The sequence below is a fragment of the Hippocampus zosterae genome, chromosome 2 (assembly GCF_025434085.1).
Source record: "Hippocampus zosterae strain Florida chromosome 2, ASM2543408v3, whole genome shotgun sequence".
NCBI lineage: Eukaryota > Metazoa > Chordata > Actinopteri > Syngnathiformes > Syngnathidae > Hippocampus > Hippocampus zosterae.
The window spans coordinates 12154810-12177831 of NC_067452.1; the positions used below are offsets into that span (position 1 = coordinate 12154810).

The 23022-nt window shown below is 42.4% G+C and overlaps 1 protein-coding gene across 1 annotated transcript in view; it reads left to right on the forward strand.

Moving 5' to 3' along the window:
- Nucleotides 1-500: 500 nt before the first annotated feature.
- The window catches only part of LOC127595941 (metabotropic glutamate receptor 7), a 124273-nt gene continuing 101751 nt past the window's right edge, over nucleotides 501-23022 (forward strand). The window contains exon 1 of the mRNA XM_052057987.1: nucleotides 501-1564. Coding sequence (XP_051913947.1) covers nucleotides 1073-1564 — 492 coding nt within the window. The 5' untranslated portion in view covers nucleotides 501-1072. The remainder of the gene's footprint in view (nucleotides 1565-23022) is intronic.

Sequence of the window (23022 nt, forward strand, 5' to 3'; positions counted from 1 at the left end):
TGTTTAGTGAGGGACTCCGAATGGTGCGGTTAGTTCCTTCCAGTGTGTGTTTGTGTGTGTGGACTGTGGAGGATGAATCAAGGATGCCTTGTAAAAAATGCGTTGCCTTGGAGACCGGGCTGGACCCCCTCTAAGCTCTCCGACCCCTCCTCCTTTAAAGGTACACCATAATGAATAGAAAAGTACTTGAGGAGATCGAGGGCAAGCTCTCATTGTCATCACGATCTGAGCTGCGTGTCACCATCAAATCGACTTTCCGTGCTCGCGTGGTAAAAAAGGAGGGGGCCGGGGGGATGAGGGCAAGTGCGGAGAGATTGCATGCCGAGATGAGATGAGCGCGCTCTCCGAGGAGCAATTATTCAGCTCGGCGTCTCGTTTGCTTACTTCCTAAAAACCATGAAGTGACAAGCTACGCTCGCCTTTTGAATTGCTCGAAGCCAAGCCAAGTGACGTCCTCAGTGGGAAAAGCAAAAAAAAAAAAAAAAAAAAAAAGGGGGGCTACACACTGTGCAAACCTGCCCGTGACTCATTCGCGATCGGTTGCAGCGACAGAGGAAAGCTTTAATTAGCTGCATTTTTCTTTTCCCGACGCTCAGTGGACGAAACGAGCGCGCGCCCGTCTTTCCTTTCTTTTTTTTTTCATTCTCTCCCCTCCCTCAGCTGTCTGAAGCCAGCGAGAAGGAGATGTTGCACCTCCGTGCACGAGTTGCTCCACAACAAGAATGTCACCCACTTCTGCCGGAGCGAAGCTTCGTGTATTGACCGAATCTGCTGTTCATTGCGTGCGCGGATCTCTCCTTTTTTTTCGTTTGATAGCCTATTTGGGATCTGAACCCAGTTCGGAGGACGGAGTCGTGTTAGAATAGAATTTCCACGCGAGGCTTCGCCATTCAACAAGCTGGCAGCGAGGAGGCGATGGGCACAGTGAGCCTCCGTCACGGACCGCATCTTGCTTGTAGTCTTGCCCAGCTTGTTGAATCTCCTCCGCGGTGACGAGCGAGCCACGATGACTTCCCGTTGACAAAACTTCTCCCGATTGCACCTTTTATCTGTCGATCTTCAAAGTGAAAACATGGCTCGTCTCGTTTTATTCGCCGAGCTGGGCTTGTTTTGCCTCCTGCGGACTGCGCTGGATGTGGTTCTGGCTCAGGAGACGTACGCGCCGCATTCGATCCGAACCGAGGGCCACTTGACCCTCGGCGGACTTTTCCCGGTGCACGCCAGAGGGGTGGACGGCGTGCCGTGCGGGGACCTGAAGAAGGAGAACGGCATCCAGCGGCTCGAAGCCATGATGTACGCGCTGGACCAAATCAACCAGGACGAGCAACTCTTGCCCAACATCACCCTGGGCGCCCGGGTGCTGGACACTTGTTCGAGGGATACCTACGCGCTGGAGCAATCTCTAACTTTCGTGCAGGCCCTCATCACCAAGGACACCTCGGATGTGAGGTGCACCAACGGGGAGCCGCCGGTCTTCGTCAAGCCCGAAAAAGTGGTGGGAGTCATCGGAGCCTCGGCGAGCTCGGTATCGATCATGGTTGCCAACATCCTACGCCTCTTCCAGGCAAGTGGAAACTAAACGCCGTTTTGCAGCCTTGATCGAGACGAGGTACACGTTACTCGTGTGCCTGCCTACTTTTGAAAAATCCAACAAAATGCCACGCAAGGGTAACATCGTCGGGGTGTTGTACGCAAAACAAGGCGGACGTGCCCCCACTAACTAAATAAGTAAATAAATAAATTATGACATCCAAAACAAAGCTCAGTGACTAAGCAACAATGTTTCTTGAACCACAGTCGAGGCTTGAGGACCGATGGCCGATTACAAAAACTTGTAATACGAGCGCTGTATGGTGGCTGCTAACTCAATCCAAATAAGTAGCACTTCGACAGATAATTCATAATTCTTTGAAAAGGAGGCTTCAAGCTGTTTCCTGCCACTCCCACTCGAGGTTTACTGTCAAACTAAATATAAAACAAAGAGAATTACAGCATGTGTATTGAACACACGTCGGTACATACATTTGCCCTGACGTTTGCTTGCTTAAAACTCAAACATAATGGGAAACAGCATAGATTGGCTCATGCCTAGCATTGGTGTGGCAGTGTTATAACCCTTCAAATAACAGATATTTGAACATCAACAGTGGAGCAACACACGTAGACAAAAATATAACACTCACAGCCATATACTGAGATATTTTGATGTGGCTCCGTCTGTATTATACTGCCCCTGGGCGGCCAAGGTGTGCACAGAAGGAGCAGCACAATGTCAGTCAAACTGGAGTAGACGATGTCCAAAATGATTTACTATGTTTACATTCGTTTACATACATACGTACATTTGTTTACTGCAGGTTTTTGTAAAGTGCAATGTAAGTGAATGCTGTTTTTTACATTATAAACGTTTTGTTGATTTTTCTGACTGGTGGAGGCTGGGCCAGAAAAAAAAGGCATTTCCATTCATTTTAGAAGAATTGCGATGCAAGTTATTTGTTACGTGCGCCGCCATGCCATTGAATGAATTAAATGTGGACCTTAAGCCACCACTGTCATTAACATGTAAAATAAACTGAGCGAGTAAACTGAAAACACATTGTAAAAATGACTGAACAACAACAAAATAACGTGCAAAATCTGCAGAATGATAACATCACAACCAAGTTTGCGATTAGGAATATTATGAATCGCGACATGTCATTGCAGTGTTTTCGGGGGAATCCAGTTGTGTTGTTGAGAATGATCATCTCTCAGGGTCTCCAACTAGCTATGGGCCAGCAACAGCTAGTAAAGGGCACTGTGCAGGGATTTCCAATGTGTTGTCATTTCCTTGTATATAGTGGAGCCATTGTCGGTCATCTTTCTGGTACCCCTTCAGCTCGGTGCCCAATGCCTGGGTTGCCTGCCCGATTGTTGCGTCTTTGCATATCACAATGATGATGATGGAAAGTCACCCACGATTCTGATGAGGATAAGCAGTACAGAAAATGGCTGGAAGTATAATTTCTCTCGTGACTCACCAATGTGGCGTAACACACAGCGGTTGGGAATCACTGGTTGAGAACATCAAAGTGTGGGAGAGACGTGCTTAAAAAGGATTACTTCGTCTTGATGTTTAGTTTGATTTGTTTTATGATATAAGGTGGTTTCGACTGGAATAAAAAGATTGGATTCCAGAGCTGCACAATGAATCATATTTGAATCACGATCAAGATTTTGGCTGCCACGAATAACTTAACCTGATTGTCTGTGATGTTGACATTTCAAGTGCAGGCTCTGCTGCATGTCTAATCAAGAACTTTGTCAACTAGGAATCATCCAACCAGAAGGCGGGCAAACACATAGCAAAGGCTTCATAGAGGTAGCTAAATAAGAAGCAAGTGCACCCTCATTTGGGAGTCTAAAGTCACGCTAACCGTAGTAACAGTTTTTATTTTGAAATTGTTCCTGGCAGCATGTTGCGACAAACGGCTGACTTGACTCATTTTCCAGACTGTATTTGGGAGTCGTTGATTGCGGTCACAAACTCTTGCTTCCAACGGCAACAATAAAATGCTATGCTAATATAACATTGAAGTGCTTATTATACCCCCCCCCCAAAAAAAACAAACAAACCCAAACGACTTAATTACACTGATAACGTATATATGGCGCTTATGGCCAGCTGTAGCAGCTAGCATGACCCGGGCTAGCACCGCTAGCACAGCGCTGGCAGCCCTCAAGATAATAGACCTAAATGACTGCACACTTTGATGCTGACAGCATGACACTGTTGCCGTTCCTACTGATCATTTGTTAATAAACTGGGCTGACTCAAGTATGTTATTTCAGCTGGCACAATCACTCATTTTTTATTGAAGTGGAAATGTGTCTGTTTTTTTTATCGTCTGTATTTTTGACCAGGAAAAAAAAATATTTTTTCATTTTTATCCAAATACCCTATGATTTGGTACGTAATTTCAATAGGATATCTGAATACCAAAATATTCAATCGCTGCAGCATTAATTTCAAGTTGGACTATGGTTCTCAATGATTAATTGATTGTCACAATAGTTGTCAATGAATTTTGGTAAGTTGTCAATTGTTGGACTGCAAGACAGGTGTATTTTAAAAAAGTGTATCAGTAGGTCAAACCCACCTTAACAAAATGTCATTACAATGAACAAATAGCCCTTCACATTGTCTTTCTCCTGTATTGGCACATTCCTTTCAAACAGAAGCGCGGCATTTCCGTACATAAGACTGTCGCAGCTCTCCACATTTTAATAATTAGACTATGGTGATGATGTCTGTGTCTTTAAAATGAACAATTGCCATCAACACAACAAGGGGTGTTAAAAGGGAAAATTTGGACACCCCTGCTTTTCACGGTAAGAGTATCGCTTGTCCACGGTTGTGCTGAAAGAACAGCTCATGTTGCAGAGAGTCAAACTTCAGGTGGTGATGAATGGCCCCTGACAGGTTGACTTGTCCGGAACACGGCCGAATCTACAAGGGAATTCTTGGAGTGGCAAAAGAGTAGAGACATGGAGTAGATGCTTATTATAGAATAATGACACTCAGCAAAGCAATGACCTCCACCGAGGCCGGACAATGCTGTAGTTTGGATCAGAACCAAAATCTATTCCCTGCAAGATAATCACTTTCTCCAGATGCCAAAATGTTCTCATTAAGATTCAACTCATGTGCGGAGAAAAAGAGGACAGAAAGTTAGCAACTACAGCAAGAAAAAAAATCTTGATGTTATCTTTGGCAGGGCCTTACCCCTTTACATTTTCATGGAATCAGTGCTTGCATAATTTGCAAACAAGTGCATGGCATTGAAAACAACAGAAGCGAAAGCAGGTATCTGAAAAACAACTCCCTTGAGATGCGAGTCACTTTCTCAAGATATGAGCTGCCGATCAGACGATTTCACTGCTTTGGCTTGGGAGCATAAACTTGAGATATAAACGATTTACAGTATGGTGGCAAGTGACCCAGCACATCTCTCTTAATAAAAAGCAGCGGTTCGACAAGTGTAAATAATCCTACAAAAAGGTAGCTGTTGCCATGCTCAGCTAGAGTTTACCGTCAAGCTAACCATAAAATGAGGACAATTACACATTCTGTAAACAACCATATATGCTAGCTTAACGCAAACACATTATGCAGAACGCCATAGATGTGCTAGCATTTGGCACTTATGTGCCAGTGTTATCCTTTATGCAACAGATATCTGAACACAAACAGTGCAGTAACACATGTAAAAGATCATATAAAAATATCCGCAGGCATATATTCTTTATCATTTGTGAAGAATAACCATACTGGGAAGGTGAGAGAGGAGCTGGGCCTCCAGTACAGCAGTGTACCTGTCCACAGTTTAGCACCCGCAGATTCACATATTGTTATTTTCAATTGTTTTTCAATATTAAAACAATATATATTTAAATATTTCTTAATATATTTTAGTTTATTTCTTTTATTAGCCCCCTGTTTGCCCCTGTTTTTTTGAGAAAAAAAATATAGAATGTTTGCCTACGCGGATTTTCACTTTTCACCGCCGGCCCCAGTCTTTATCCCCTGCAAATAGCTGGGGGGGGGGGGGGGGGGGGCAACTGGATGTATATCTAATACTGCCCTCGGGTGGCCAACCAAGGTGTGCACAAAAGAAGGAGCAATGCGTGTGAATGTGTTCAGTGAATGAGAAAGTGTGACAAAAATGGTTTAAACGGTAAAAGTTATTCATTGTATTTTTGTTATATTTTGAGGGGCTGTGCTGGAAAAGATGAATGGAATTTCGATTCGAGATGATTGAGACACAAGTCTTTTGAGGTATGAGCATGGTCATGGAATGACAAAACTTGTTTCTCAAGGCACCCTTTCACGAACCGATTGATACGTTTCCTGGGCGGCTCGAGAAACTGGTCGAGAATTCCGCTGCCCCAATCACAATGTTAAAACCTCACGCTGAAAAAAAACTTTCCTCTTTCTTGTAATAAAAAAAAAACAACAACAACGAACACAAAGATGTGTCAACAACTTACAAGACATGAATAACAGGTATTTGAGAATAGGCAGTTGCTTTTTGGTCCCGCCGTGTTATGTTGTTTTGAGTGAGAGCAAGCATAAGGTGCACTTTCCCAGAGGGAGACTGCGAGGCAAGGTAGCAGTTTGACAGTCATAAAAAACAAACCCATCCATCCCTCCATCCATCCATCCATCCATCCATCCATCAATCCATCCATCCATCCTTCCTTCCTTCCCACCTTGATTTTCTGTTTCTGCTTCTAGTTCGGGTCGATCAAATCATGCTGAATAGAATTGATTTCAGTTCTATGTTTTGGCAAACAAGATTTTTTTGTCTTCCAGTGACGAGAGAGGAGAAAAACAGAAACATACTTGTTAACATGGCAGATATTTATCTCATTCATACATAAACATGATCAAAAGCAGCGACATGCGCAGTGATGAATTATTTGGATGTCAGAACCCACTTTGATATGTTTGCAAATTTCTCTGACGTGAATTTTTTTTGTCACCCTCGCAACATGTTTGGAACTAGTTTTTATCAACTCTCAACAGACGATTTGAGAAGAAATGTGCTTAGAAGGTGAAATTACATTTTTCAAGGGAATGTTATGCAAGTATTATTCGACATCATCACACTGTATTCAGTAAAAACAACCACTTACATGAGAGAGTGTAAGATCAGATCATTAGTCAAGCAGGTGGGAAATGCCTGTATGACAAATATATGCAGTATCCAAGAACTGTCTATACAAAATAGTCATTACCACCCAACAACTAATTACCACGGAGTTTAGTCGTAAGAGCAAAGTAGTCCAAAACAACTATGAAGAGGTGAACACCCTCTTAAACAGCATAAACATCTGCTTCTTTGTTCTTCATTATACATGTATAATGTTTTTGCTTTTTTTTCAATTAGCATTATTTTCACTTCTCTGGCCATCATTATTAATCACTGGCACACGGGTTGGCTGTAAAAGTCGTGCATTATTCTCTCAAACAGCTCGTGTTAAAAAATGCAGCGGTGCCTTGAGATATGAGTTGAATTTGTTTTGTGACAACATTGGTAACTCAAAACATTCTTGCATTGCAATGAATAGAAATGCCAATAATCTGTTTCAAAAACCCCCAAAAAGTGTTGTTGTTTTTTTAATATGGAAACTAGCACTCTGTAATATTGTACTTTATTATACATGTAGAAATCATAACATAATGAATGTAAATGAAATATTTTGTGCATCATAATGGATTCATTGTGATTCCTTCTATTGGGCACAACCTGTCTAACGGGGGTGGGGTGGGGCAACGTAGTACATTCGTTTAGTCACAAACAATGAAAACTTTCACAATTGCTGTAATAGTAATGTCTTGGCAGAACATAAAGAATATATGCCTGTGGGTATTGCGATGTTGCCTGCCTACGTGTAACACTGCCACAAAGATGGCATTTTGCACTGTGTGTTGGCATGACGCTAATGGACAGGAAAGTTGTGTGGTTGTTTTAATTCCACACTGTAATTTTCTTGGTTTTATGTTTAGTTTGATAGACGAGGGGCAGCAACTAATTGATTGGTCAACAACTAATCCATTATTAAGTTAATCGACAACTATTTTGAGTATTGATTAATTGTTTGGAGAGCCTGTTTTTTCAGATTTTTGTTATCCTCCATGAAAGCAAACATCGTTAGCTTTGTGTCTATACAAAATTTGCAAACATCGGCTTTTATTTTGGAAATACATGATCAACACGTCTGCTTATTTTCCACTGATTTTTCGAACCAAACCAGTGTCAATTTCAAATGGCGTTCTTTACTTAAATGGAAAGTACTCAATGTTTTAACATCTGATTTATGATTTCATCACAAAAGTAATTGACACATGAATCGAGGATTTAAATGTTAGTAAATTGCAGCCCTGTTTGACAATAATCTTCAGGTGGGAGTGCCCCCTAAACAGCTTGAAGCCCCTTTTTTTAACAATTGTTGATTGACAAACGGCTTCTTGTTGTGAAGCAAGTGGAGTTGCATTCACTGCCACCATACAGAGTTCGGATCTTTAATTTTTGCTCGCTTGGCAAAGCAAAAAAAAAAAAAAAAAATCATCAGCATCGTGAAATATTCCCAAGTCAGGTCCCTCGTACCTCAAGGCACGACGACGCTCCATTCATCAACAGGAAATGGGTTGCATCAAGGAAACCCGATGTGTTCCCAGTTACATTAATGAAAGGCCATTCTGTGAAAGAACAACATTAGCGTAACACAGCTAATGGCACTGACATCCAGTAATGGTGTTCCTCAGATTAATGGTAGAAGTTAATTTCTTCCTGCTTTCATTTGAAAATGTGGTAAAAAGGTAAAATGGAGAGTCATCGCCTTGCGGAAGGGAGAACTGGTTGTTTTTATGTTGCTTTTTTTATGACTACACTAAAATCTGCCCATTTTATTTGTCTGCAGTGTGACTTGTTGGTAGCTTGAGGCAATTTTTTTAGACATTTCGAACGAATGAATATTTGGGTTCGCTCAAGTTTAATCTATCCTCCTTCAATCAAAGGTGAGTGATGATTAGTTTGTGCCCAGCATGATGCCTTTGTTGAGAAACGACAGCGGAAGTGCTGCAGACATCGCTTGAAGCAGCTCCCGGCCTCATCTCCTCATCTCCGTCACTTTTAGTCAGACCATTTGTAAAATTGATATCGGAAATAGATTTATAGGTGGCTAAGTCAGATGCAGCGCTACTTCATGTAATTGCGCACGATTACAAAGGCCTCTTGTACTGAAAGGCTGCACATTTTTTTTTTGGAATGAAGTATTTTCAACCACATTGCTTTGATTTATGGTTAATCTACCTTTCTTTTATCAATTTATGAATGGACGCGCACACGTCGCTTTTCAGTTAAAGTGCTGGCACCCCAACTGGGCGCTCTCATTGCAAGTAAATGAAATGAGTTTGCACCAGCGATTTCAAAGAGCGTTAGGGTTTGTTTGTGTGCGCACATCTCTTATGCCTGTTGGCTGAAGAAGCGCTCTGCTGCAGTGGAATGAGAACCGCAGCAGGGCTCCAGTACAGCGGATTAATTATTTAAAACACATCTCCATAGAACAAAATATCTAATGGCTTGAAAATATCACACGGATGCCGTCGCAAACGCACCGACTTGTGGACTCTGCTTTGACCAACAGAGTTGGAGGGCTCTATTTTGGTGGACGCCGCATGCGCAAATCTTGGCTGCCAGCTTTTTGTGTAGGCATAAGGATCCCTACGCCGGTTTGCCAATTTGGCAGACGGCTCTGCCATGCTGGGCTTTCCGGCCGAGTGAGGGTGTGTCCTTCACGGCAATTGGCTGGTGGAATGACAAATTGATGACAGAAAGTCAGTCTAACGTTACGTCTGCTCGGACCAAGTCCAAATAGTGGCGCAGCTCTTCGAAATCAGTTTTGGTGAATTTGATTTGAGGCAAAGACGGACATGAGGTCCGCAGGCATATTTACATTGCCAGCGGTTATTACCAGCTTATGTAATGAGCGTACCCACTTACATTTGTCTGTTGCCACGCCAGCCAAGCGCACTGACAATACTCCGATCACATGCAGAAAAGGACTTTTTGCGTCCTTTTCCGCACACGGTTGTCTGTCTCCGTGTGAGAGGTTAGTGCGCCAATATCGAGAATGAAAGGATGTGCTTTGATTAGCAGCAAGTGCAGTCGTCTGTCTTCACGCCCACAATGGAACAAACTGCCCTTTTTTTTGAAAAATTGCAAAATGATTAACCTTTAAATAAATCCCTTTTTAATTGGGCGACTAGCTACTCATGATTTGCTGTTGCTGCACACTGTCGTTCTTTCTGCTCATTTAGAAACGTGATGATGGGTTCGACTGCAAATAGCTGTTGAGCGGAAAGTGACCATCAAATGTTGAACATGCTTTTAGTGCCAATGTCCCCCCTCCCTCCCTCATGGCAAGTCCACAGCAGTCATTCATCCTCTGGGGTTTTGTGGTTTCAATGGCTGGACAATTAGGCAAAGGATTCAAACCACAGCTGTCAACCTGGTCTTGGTATCATCCACTCAGTGGGAGCAAAACATTTTTTTTAATAGTTTGAAGTTGGCAAAACCCTCAAGTTATACTTTGATGCGTCTGTGAAACATTAACATGCAACTTGAAAGGGGGAGAGCCATGCACAGCTTTAATTTATTCCCCCTTACTTTTGCTTTGCTCTCATAGGGTTTGTCATGCTCATGTCATGTCATGTTTCGTTTCTTAGAGTGTTCTCAAGTGCAATGCAGTGACAAATCAAACGGTCACAAGACAAAGCCTTAAAGTGTGCGTATTCAAGCAGTATCAGCAGTCTCTTTTTGTGATATTGAAAATCAAGTATTGTGGACACACAATTTGACTAAAAAGTGAATTCTCCCAAATTATTATTATACAGTGCATTGGTTCTAAAATTGATTCGAATGGTGCCGGATGTCCCTTGGATCTTTCTATACAAGGGTCATCAATATTTTTGGTTAACCTCACTTGTTAGCTACTTTTAGAATGATGATGATGATGCAAAATGGTGTGTTTCCTCAAAACCGGCCACTACATCTGTAAATAAAATTTTTTAAAGTGCAAAAAGTCACACTCGGTAAAAAAAAAAAAATCCAATGCAACACTGATAGTCTGTTTCCACCCCCCCCCCGACAAAAGACATTCACCAAACAAAAAGCGAAAGCCCGCTCGAGGCTCACTTGGACTCTAAATCTGTCCAGGGTATGAATCATTTTGTGCTTTACTGTATAGCTCCAAATGCTAATAAACTCAGAATGAACTTTCGGCGTAAATCTCCCGCATTACAGTGAGAGGGTGCCGGCAATGACAACTCCCTGTGCTGTCCTATTCCAGTCACTGGCAGGTTTTGTCTCAATGATTATGCTGAGGTCATTCAGTGACTCTCCCCTTGTAATAAGTGCGCCATCAAGGAAGCTAAATAGTGATTGTAGATTTGATGGCCGGACCCGAAATGTCCATTCAAAGGATGAGTTGCCGCCGAACTCTTACTACCGGCGGAATTGACATGAGCGATGGATTTCTCTGAAGACCCAGGAGGGTTGATCAATAGTGTTGCTATGGTGAAGACGATTTGCTGCAGAGATGTTTTTATTTCCACGCTGCGTTGGAAATGAAGACAACAAAACCGCAAGAATGGAGGAAAAAAAAATCAATCAAACTTTTAAATCATTTCAAAGCGCTAGCATACCTTCTGGAAAAAAACAAAAACAAAAACTATCCAACAGAAACCATTGTCGGAGAAGAATGTCCTCCGAATGCACTCTAGTTGAGCGGACTGTGTAAGTTAGTCCTTTTGTCAGTCTTAATCTCACTGGTATCTATCTTGACAAGATAAGAGTGATGCTTGCTGTTCTCTCGCATCGTTTTTTGCTAGCGCGCGAACAAAACTTTTTATTTAATGCAGGTGAACTCTTTCTTGTCCTCCTGTCTGGGGAAGCAGCCACTTCAGACGCGCTGTCGAAATGAGGCATTGGCGTCCTCTGCTCACATGGCCCTGACAGGTTGCAGTTGGCTTTTTATCTCTCCTTTCTCACAGAATCATCACTGTGATTGATGAAGGAGTCTGAAACCACATAGCCGAATCTATTCAGAGGGCAGTGGTAAAGACAAACACCAAAGAGAATATCGAAAAGAATACGAAAACTGCCTGCCTATCTGTGCTGCGGCTTTGTAACCGGTTTAATATTTCCCTTCTTACAAACAGAATCGGTTGTTCTTATGCATGTCGCAGCTCCGGTTCTCGAGGGGCGCACTATCCTACATGTTTGGTATGTTTCCCTTCTCCAACACACCTACCGGTAATTCAAATGGTCAGCTGATCAGCAGGCTCTGCAGAAGACCAATAACAATCCTGATGATTGGGAATCAGTTGGAGGAGGGAAACATTTAAAACGTGCCGGTTAGCAACCCTGGAGGATCGCAGTTGCCCACTGCTTTACAGAGTCTTTAATTGACATGTACGATGCGGTCTCCATAATGCAATGTATTCAAATAACGGCAGACAAAGAGCTCTTTCACTCCGTATGAAAGAATGCAAAGACAACACAGCACCTCATGGATTTTTCATGATCCACGACAGTGATTTTGACTCATGTATATTCTCCTTCTATCACTTGCTAATTAGCATCTATTCTCAGAGTGGCACACACGTAGTGAAATATGGACAAGGCTGGGAGTAAAACGCACTCTCTCAACTAATTTGAGGTTATCTAGTCAACACAGCCCTTTAAGTCATGCTCAGTATGAATCACTTTGTGTTCGACTGTTAAGGGAGTTGCATTTTTATAATTATTGTCCAAAACATTTACCTGTCAAGCATTATGCCGTTCGCTCTTTAAGTACATCCACATCGGCCAATAATAAAATACCAAAGTGGGTATACCCAAGTATTCATCAAAAAATGAGGCAATGTTCCTTTGCCGAAAATGTATATTTTTATAAGCCACTGTAACTTTTTGCACAGTTTTAACAATTAACAATGAGCTCAAGCCGTACATGAATTTAGATTAATTAAAAATGTGTTGCGCACAACAATTGTATTGTCCTGGACAAAAGAAACATTTGAGACGCGTAACATAAATCACAGTTTGAACATTTAATTTTGTGATTCTCTGTCCAACTACAAGACACCCTCCTGGAGTGCAGTGGTGCCTTCACTTACAAGTATAACTTGTTCCGTAACTGCATTTCTAACTCAAAACACGTGTAACTCAAGTCATCTTTCCCCATTTAAGTGATAGGAATACCATTAATCTATTACAGACTGGCATAAAACAACAACAGACATTTGTAACACGTTTTTTTTAAATAAGACATAAATAGAGCACAGTATGTCACAAAAACATAATTCAACAGAATGTAAAGAATTAAACATTTGTCATGTCATAATTTCATGCAAGATAGTCACAGCTACTCACTAAGCTGCAGTAATATTCACATATTTCTTTTGCAGAAGATAAAGAATATATGCCTGTGAGTATTGTCTGATGATATGTGTTACTGCGTTTTTTGTATGTGTATCATTTGATTAAAATATTCTAACACTGCAACAACGTTGCTACATTCATTAGCCTTTCAATGGGCCATTGCTTTGGGTTTCGGCATTACGACAGTGGAATTTTGTCAGACAACGTAACCAGGGTTGGTTTCAATACACAGCAGCTTTGTTCAATATTTAACTTAGGTTAAACACAACAACAAAAACAAACAACCAAAACAGAAACAGGGAGGATGACCACATCAGCCCTGAGGACATTCATGACAGGTTTTGTTTTTGGCCCTTTAACCAGCAAAGAGCAGCATGATGCATTCTAACGTTTTGGGTGCCGCTTCCTCATCTGAGACTGAGTGATGCAAAACCGTTCCCTACAAGTAGATTCATTTGATGACAATGAGCGATAAGTGACCACAATGTGGTTCACAATGTAACCAGGGTTGGGTTCAATACACAGCAGCTTTGTTCAGTGTTTAACTTAGGTAAGCAAAATACTTCAGCCGGAGGTCACACACAGGTGGTGTGTTGCTAGCTATGTTTTAAAAAAGTCATGACCAGAAGCATCAGTGGTCTGAAGTGACATTTGCATCTACATACATTTCCATGCTCTGTAATGACCTGTCTTCATTATCATTTCCTCAGGAATTGTTTCTTCAGTTTGTTATTCGGAAAGCCAATGTGCAGCGAAAGGTTGATGGTGGGGTTGGCACGAGGGGATTGGAACTTGAGACTGCGTGACCTTTTGCCAACGATAAATCATCACATTATTGACACTTGGTGTGTGTGTGTGGAGGAGCGGGGGGTGTAATTTGAGTTGTTTACACCAATAAATAAAAAAGGACAGGAAGGTGTATAAGCTCAAATCTGGTTGGTGCCCAGTTTAATTTAGTCGGAACTAATTCCATCGATAGTTTTAACTGAAGTACTTTCACATCAAATCAGTGGTTCTGACTAGGGTTGTGATTATCATTTTTTTGTAATACAGTCCATAAACCTATCATTTATTTAATTGATTAACCAGTGATGGGGCGTTACTTAAAAACGTAGTTGGCTTCAAAACCACCAAATCGTGAGCTGCACATTGTGAAAGAAAGGTACATTCTCACAAGCGTCATTTGCAAAATAAATTTACATTTTTTCCCCCAGCACTAGTTCTGGTGGATACTTAATGTTGGAATGTAACTTTAAACTTTAATTGCCTGTGTCTGATAAAGAGGCACAATTTGTTTTATTATTTTATTTTTGCCAACGTCTCCACTGAAGAGCAGTTGTGATCACACGATGAATAACAGTGATGACGTTGACGTCTCCGTCATTTATTTATTTTGATGAAGTAACTTAGGCTGTGTTCATACTGCTGGTCAAAAAAGTCAACAAAACAGACAGGAGTGAAAGTGTAATTGCCGCAAGTAGGACTAAATGGAGACCTACACTTGCGGACATATTGACTCCATGTTCTGTGTGCATTGTGTTATTTGACAAAAGCATTCCGTTCACGTTCTTAGATACATTTTTTTTTCTTAATGTGAATGACATGAAAAGATTCGATTAAACTAAAAGTCTGAACCTGACATCATGCGCTGCATTGTGAACGTAGCCTTATGGAACAAAGTGGCCAACTCTTCCATTTTGGCCAATCACTTGTGGAATATATTTTCTTTGAATTGCACCATGTGCATGTTCCACGTACACATTTTCACTCTCTGAATGAGTTTGAAATGATTATTTAAGATTACGCCCGAGAGAATCTTGCTTTTCATGCAAACAAACGGCAGGGAATTGAAAGGCTGTTGCGCTGTTGTACGTACGCCCTTAATTTGCTGGAAAGTTGACAGTGGAAACAGATGCTACAAAGGTCCCTTGTCAGCCTCCAAAAACGAGGAAGAGGCAGCCCATCCTTGGGGGTTTAGCACTACAGGGGCCACCCTACTTTTAAAGCTTCACGGCGCAATTAAACTGTATGAAATGATGAAATCATAAACAAAACCTCATTAAACCTCAAGCAGAACATGGATGCATCATCTTCCAGCGTGTTGTTCTGTATGGCATTTGCGGACCCAGCGAGTTCATTCACGGTCCTCGGAAGAGCCCTGCCTGTTTCGTTGTTGTCGTTTAATCGGAGGGTGACTTATGGTACAGACCGCAGCTGACAAGGTGAAACTCATTCACAGGCTGTGGCAAGAAGCAGATGGGACAGAATGTCGTGCGGGCAGCGCCACAAAAACAAACGGCTGCTGCTGTTTGTAACACGGCCAACAGGCTCACTGTAGCATTGCATAGAGTAAGAATTGCGCCCCTTTTATTGAGCCCCTTATCGGCTTGTCCTCGCACTCTTTCTCCCAGACAAAGAACAGCCCCCCTTTTCTCCATAAGCGCTCTTTAAGCATACGTCTATACAAACAAGGATGCAAACAATCAATACTTGCTTAAGGGCAGGTCGAGCCCGCCTGCTCTGTCAAATTGCCTGGACTTGAGTGTTACCGGTTTGTTGTTTGGAGTTCAATAAGACTGAACTGAAGTGAGCAAGGCTGGACCAATCCGTGTCAAGACGGGAATGTGTCTCACTCTACCCGAAGCGGCTTATACATCGGACCCGAGATGATAGCCGATGCGTGTACCTAGAGATATGAGGTTGGACAGAAAAGCAAAAAGAGCTCCGAGGCTAAGTGGAGGGAAGAAGACGGCTCGTCTTTCCAAGCGGTAATGTCGTGCATAGATTTCACATCAACGCTTGGAAGGGGAAGAAACGAGTGTAAGATTTCGAGAAAAATCTTTTTTTTTTTTTTTTTTTTGCAAAGAATTTGGGGATGTTTACAAAATGAGGCTGTGACTGCCAAACCTTATCAGAAGCGCAAGCCAGAAGAATGTTTTAAACAGTCGGAGGAAAAATTGGATTCGGAGCTACAAAGGCTGTAATTAAACCACAAGAAGAAAAAATCTGTAGCCTGCTGGGGAAATAAGCAGCACTGTTGTGCTCATGTTCACTGGTGTAAAGATCATGTCCCCCCCACACACACACGCACGCACGTACGCACGCACGCACGCACGCACGCACACACAAACATGTTGCAGGGTGTGCAACTGATGCAATATTAATCAAATAAATATAAGATCCCACGTGTGTCAGAAACATTGTCATTGCCGCTGACATGAGGTCACAAGGTCAGCAGCGCACGACTGAAAGAAAAGCATCCAAGGCTCAAATGCAGGTCTGCCGAGGTTCTTCAATTTATTATTTATCAGCAAAATAACGATGGAAACCACCGAAAACATCCTCTGTACCTTGTGTGTTCAAACGTTTTTCTGTAGCTATGTTTCAACTTCTAGCTCAGCACCGAATCGCAAAATTTAATGAGGTGCCATCCCTTATTAACACGGCTATTGGGGCTTTTTCTGGACAACTGCAGATGTGTGACTTTCTAGGCTGGGTTATTACTCCCATTTTTCTCGCCATCACACTCAAGGGAGGGGCAAAAGCAGCTACTTAAAAGCTTAGCTCAACTTCCATTGAGGTCATGCCGGTGTTCCTATAAAACACATTGTCGCAATGACTGCAAAATGTGACCACGAGGACACGCTTAGATTTTGGAGGAGGCTTTCAGTAGTTTTAGCTGAAGCGAGAGAGGAAACCCCAGGATGTCCGATCCTCTTATAGGGACGAGTGAGGAGGTTTCTGCTGAATGCTAGCAGGCCTTTCGTTCAAGAAACGGTCCGGCGTGGCTTGGAAGGCATTATTGCGGCGCTCATTGTAGTCGCACTAATCTGGGATGTGTGCATCACTAAGGACAGGGTGCAAACAAGCCGAGGAATTGGGGTCTGCTTGATCAAACCGAGTCACAGTTATTGCAACGATGAAGGGCTTTTTCAGTATGATCACTTTTGGGGCTCCATTTTTTTTCACAATACATTTCCAGCTCTTTAAATCCTGCTAAATGCCCTAAACGAATTTGTTAAATGCAGGCTTTTAGTGGCGCCTGCGAGTGTCTGCTCCTTGAAAAATGGGCATGCATCAGGGCTCTTCTTAGTTCCTGGCTCTTCTTTGTTCTCTGTTTTATCTCCTGCTCGCTCCTCTCCCCCGGCCAGCTCTTGAAATCACATAGCACCGTGGAAATTATACTGCACTTAAGACTAATCCCATGGATCTACCTGTCAGGGAGAATTCCCTTGCAATACATGAAAGCTGGGGCATTTTAAGAGGGCGGCAGTAAGACAGCGTTATACGAGCAGCAGCTCTTTGAGACTCTATTTCCGCACTTTGTTTCTTTCGCGAAAAAAAAACAACTCTTAGCAAGCAAGCAAACAAATCCATGTTTTATAGTGCACGCTACGATGCAGATGTTTTCAGAGAGCCGTATTTACATTGTTCCCGTTATTTTTTTTTTGTACATTGTGATGAATGAATTCATCTTCTGACTTGGCCCACGGGGGGCAGTGCGATTGAGTCACGCAGATACAAACGAAGAAGAGTTTCACAACTACTGCAGTGACGTCGGAAACAAAGGAGGAAATGCTACCTAAACACGAGTCTGACTTGGTGCAATCTAACATCTGCACTGTTGTCATGTTTTTAATATGAGGAGGTATAAGATTCATTGGGGAAGAGGCAGCCATTTTGGGCAAGCGGTTTCCATGGTGAGTATAAACTGCACAGGTGCTGAACGCGAAAAGACAAAGATACTGCACAGTGATTTGCAGTGATTTGTTACAAACACGGTAAACACATTTTCTCATTTCTATTTCTGCATTGTACAGTCTTTATTTTTAACCACACATTGATTAAAAATAAGATAGTTGAACTTTTTTCTGAAGCTGGAAAAGCATGCCTATTCCTTTCAAAAAGGGAACATTAAATTGGTTTGCACACGTTTCAGTACGTGTACAGAGTCTCAGAACAAAAACATCTTCCTAAACCGAGGTTCCACCATGCAGGATGTGCTGTGATGTGTGAAGAGCAGGGCTCAAATATGAGCCATGCATGTAAGATGTGTTCATGAGAAAAATAGATGTACCATATGAGCAAGAAAACAAGTGCATGAATGTGCAATCGCTTACTCAAGTTAAAAGTGACAGGAGAGTCTCTGCGCTACTGCAGCTCGGCTTTGTTAAGAATGGATGCCCATTTGAGGGCTTTGATTGTTGATGGGCACGTCAGTAAGTGTAGCAAGAAATATAAATTGTCCTATCGCATGCCAGAAAAAGTTGCGTGTGAACAGAAAGGTCCAACTACACAGAATTTTCTAATGTGGCATGCGTAAAATCTCCCTTGTTGCTGACTCTTTGGTCCGGAGCATGGCCCGATTCTACAATCTCTGAGCGATTTTAACTTTTTAAACAACTGCAATAATGGATTCACATCATTAGGCTTCAGTCATTATTGCAGGAAAAAATACAGGCGGAGCAGTCAAATTCATGCAGTGTGACAACTTTTCAGGAAATTACATTAGCCGTCTGTCTTAACAAAAATATGTTGAAACATAAGTGCGTCAGCAGAAAGATGAATAAATACAAGCAATGTCAAAATGCTCTAATGAGAGTCAACATTGATTTTGTTGAATATGCTTTGCCATATATAAATCTGTCATTTGGTTTTGACCATTCGAGCAGGGCCCGAGGCTGCATCAGAATGCGTTCCATCAGCAGATTGTACTACAGGCACATTTAATCAGCCAGCACAGTGTGGACCTTTTATTGGAGAATAAATTAGAATGGACCTCTGGCAGTTATTCCAAAATATGTGTTGATTTTATATGTAAACATTCATGAACAACTGTGGCGTTTCATTAGCTTTAATTTCATTTGCTATGTTTCTCTCTGGAGACGAGGTTTGGCGGGTGGGTCTCTCTCTCTCTCTCTCTCTCACAGCTGAGCTGATGCAGTGATGAAGTGCTATTTGAGTGTGCTTGTATGCGTCCCTATTCTTTTGTGCATGCAGCGCCAGAGCATACATGAAAAAATACAATCATCTGACAGGATTAGTGTTTTCAGATGCAAATCGTGGAGGATATCAAGAGCTCTCGGAAGGCCCGCATTTGACAGCTACAGTGATTTAGGGGAAGACCTCAATCACCATTGACAGCTTTCAAATTAGGAAAGCCTTCTATTCAAACCGAGTTGCTTGAACTACATTCGGCTAGAGGACAGGGACTATTGATGACAGTATGTAGTGCTTTTTAACTGCCTTATCTCTTTTGGAGTGTTGCCTAGAATGTGGCCAGAAAGTTCAATAAGCACGCTATTTCTCAACAGATTTTTCATAGAGCTGTCACACATTGATACGCTGAGGGTTGAAGGCCAATCAGATGTCATATTGCAGCTAATTGAGTCTGATGCTGGGAGAAAAATAGACGGTGGTGCCTTGAGATACTGTACTGGACAAGTACTTATTTTTCCAGATATGCTTCTTTGTTCATCTGATTATTATTATTATTATTTTTTGCTTCGACTTGCAAGCAAAAATTTGAGATACAAGCCTTTGTTTGTCTGGCTGTTTTTGCTGTTAATGCTAGCATACAACTGAAGACGCCATTCACATGCTAACGACTAGCATCCATAGTCACGGTTTTAGAACTCTTTAAGCCACCATATCGTCGTCTGAAACATAAACCCTGTGGGAAATGAGGGCTTCACGTATTTGTATTTGGACTGTGTGTTGCAGCTTTGGATATGCTCAAGGTAAACTTCAAATTGGAGGGTTATTATTTGCTTCGTGGCTTAAGTCAAATCAGTAGCTGGCTGGATAAGTGTGATGCTATGCTTCAAACTCTGTCCCCTGGGAGAGAACATAAAGCTCAAGTTTGTTCATCTAACCAGTCGAATTTGACTGAAGGGATGAGGTCTGAGCTGGAGCGCGATGCGGTGGCAGCTCAGGTTTGACGAGACCCCGAGGGAGTCTCTGTGAGTCAATGCAATGTCATTTGAAGTGTCAAGACACATTGGTGATGTGTGGGTGTGTGAGTGTGAGCGTGCGGGTGTTTCTAAGTGGTCCGAACGTCACACATCGCGCTAGCCATTTCCCGGTAATTGTGCACAGTTGGAAACATAAAACACCTTTTTTTTGTTTGGAGAAACTGGCTGCATAGAGGTTAGGATTTACAATGTCCTACAGTGTGAAGTACGTCAAAGACAGAAATAAGCACTTAAACACAATGAGCACAGCGCAGATGGATGGAGACAGCTAAGAGATCCAGTTTGTGTATTTGATTTTACGGCTGTATTAGTCTTACTGTTTGTGCTTCGGTGTTGTCGGTGGAGAATAACAATCGTCAGCATCAGCTCCGGACTTGGTTTGAGATGAGGATCTGCTGCATGCGCATTTCACTCAAATATTCTATGACTAGTTAAGATTCCCAAAGATTCTTAATTTCAGATAAAGATCTGCTGAATGTGCATTCGTTTTAATTGTCACCACATATTGTCACCAGAGCCGCACGCCTGTCACGCTGTTTTGCATTTGCGTTGTTCTTGACTTGGCCCGTGTACGTTTCATCTGGTTCATCTGAGGTTAATTGTCTCTTTTGGCATCTGTTGCACGTCCCTGCCTGGATTGGCTCTTAAACAGTTGTCAGTGTGCAGTCTCCTGAAAGTTGTGCGGATGGAAAAGATGCAAAATGAGTCTGCTGGGAAAACACACTGCACATTAATCTTCCCGGCCCATTAGTCAAGACACTCGGATAAATCATGATCTCCAGAATGCATTTTCGCGGAGCGGCTTGATATAGAGTGTCCACTTCGGGCTATTCAGTACGGCATCGGACAAAAGCTTCCTCTGTCAACCGGGAAGACAATATCTCTTTGTTCTGGCTCTGCAGAGGAGCCGAGGTGTTGCCGAGGAAACCAACAGGTTAGATGCCTCAATGATGCACGACAGCGAGGCGGAGAGCCCACAGGTGGTCGGGTCATGAAGGGACATGGGATCAGTCATCAGAGTGAGCCAGAGGGTTGGAGGAGAGCCAAACAAAGACTCTAATGAGCTTGCCTTCACAGCTTTTTCAATTTTGCAAAAGCTTTTCTGCAGGTGTCATCTTTCAAGAGAGCGCTATACCGTATTACCTTTTCTTAATGTTTAAAGTTAATGTTGCAGCAGAAACGCTGTACCTCTTTTTTCACTATTAAAGCTCCATACAACTGCGCTTGACTGAGCCATTCATCAAAAGACAGCTCCGACAAAGTCTGCACCGGGCTTCGGCAGCACGATGTCAACGCTCACATCTGTGTTGATTTATTGCACGTGTGACTAGATTTTAGAGCCATGCAGGAATAATTGCAAGCTAATAATAATAAGCTCTTGTCGGACAAAGAAAAATACCACGTACCCTTTTCTGTCAACATTAAATCCTTTTCATTTTTCAGTTTTTTTTTTCTTAATTTCTTCCAAAGTCAGGACAGTTACCTAAATTGACAAGTGTACTGCAAGCACTCAGTGGGAATTTGAAAGATGATTTTCATTTTCTAATCGTTCTTTTCATTAAGAAGATCCATTAGTGTTGTTTGTCACGGTCTTGTGGGGTTCTCTGGTGGGGGTGTGGGCAAGTCGGGTGACCGCCAGTCATCTGCCAATATACAAGGCACATGGAATACTCAAAGTATGCAATTAACCCAGTCCCCAAAAGCACGATTCAAATTTTAAAAAAGAAAAACAAAATGATAATATACAGTATATGTACAAATTCAATTTAAAATAAAAGTAATTCGAGTAAGAGTTGCAGAGTGTAATTTGGTGAATTCGACCGTGGTGCTTGCTGCGTGGCAGGCTTAAGAAGCTCATTTTTGGAATGTGGGAGAAAGCGAAGATACCTGGAGAACCCCCAAGTAAGAATGGGGAGAACATGCAACTTCGCACAGGAAGGCTGTAGCCAGGGTTCGAACCCCAGGCCTCAGAGGCAAATGGGCCAACCACTGGGTCACTGGCGCCGCCACGACTGACTCTCATGAAAGCTTTGAAGCTTATTAATGTTACTGTGAATTCCGATGAAAGTGCTGCTTGCTGTGACAGCATCCAGGGCAATATATTCCGTAGGCATTATTGTTTTTTTAAACCACATTTGTTTACTAACAATCTATAACAGCAGAGATACAAGAAAAATTATGTGGTGGCAGGGGTCGAATCGCATTGCTGTTTTACTTGCAATCAATGGTCTCTTGTCACAATACACTGTACAATCTGCAAGTTTTCAATGGCATATATTGTAGCACAGGATAGAAATCTGTTGTGTAAAAAAATTATAAATATATTTCTAAATGTGGCGGTAAACTGGTTAACACGTCAGCCTCACCGTACAGAGGAAAGGGGTTCGATTCCGGCTCCGGCTTTCGGATGGATGGACTGACGTTCAATTGTTCTGAAGTGTTAAAAAACAGGGCGACACGGTGGAACGACTGCTTAGCACATCTGTCTCACAGTACAGAGGTTGAGGGTCTGATTCTGGGCTCTGGCATTCCTGTGTGAAGTTTGCATGGTCTCCCCATGCCTTTCATTGCTGCTGTATATTGGGAATTTCTCCATTGTGAGACGATGGAAGGTTTTCTTATTCTTATTCTTAATAAATCGTAATTGTCCATACGTGGGATTGTGAACGCGGATGGTTGTTCGTCTATGTGTGCCCTGTGATGGACTGGCAACCGGTTCAGGGTGTCCCCCGCCTACTGGCCAAAGACAGCTGGGATGGGCTCCAGCATGCCCACTATTTATGCCTACTACGTATTTTATGTTGATACAGCATCAAAGTCAAAATGTTGCTATTTTGACTGCACTTGCCCTTACCAAAATGTTACAAAATTGTCGTTTGGTGCCTTCTCAATCCAGCTGCATTGCAAGCTTACTGTACAAAACCTGCACGATTCCCCACATCATTTTTGTTGATGCCTGGCGCAACTGTAGCCTCAGACCAAGAAGGTTCAGCTTGTGTGGTGTTCACTTTGGACCCTGCAGCATCCTCCCGCAGTCAAAAAGTATTCACAGCGCGATG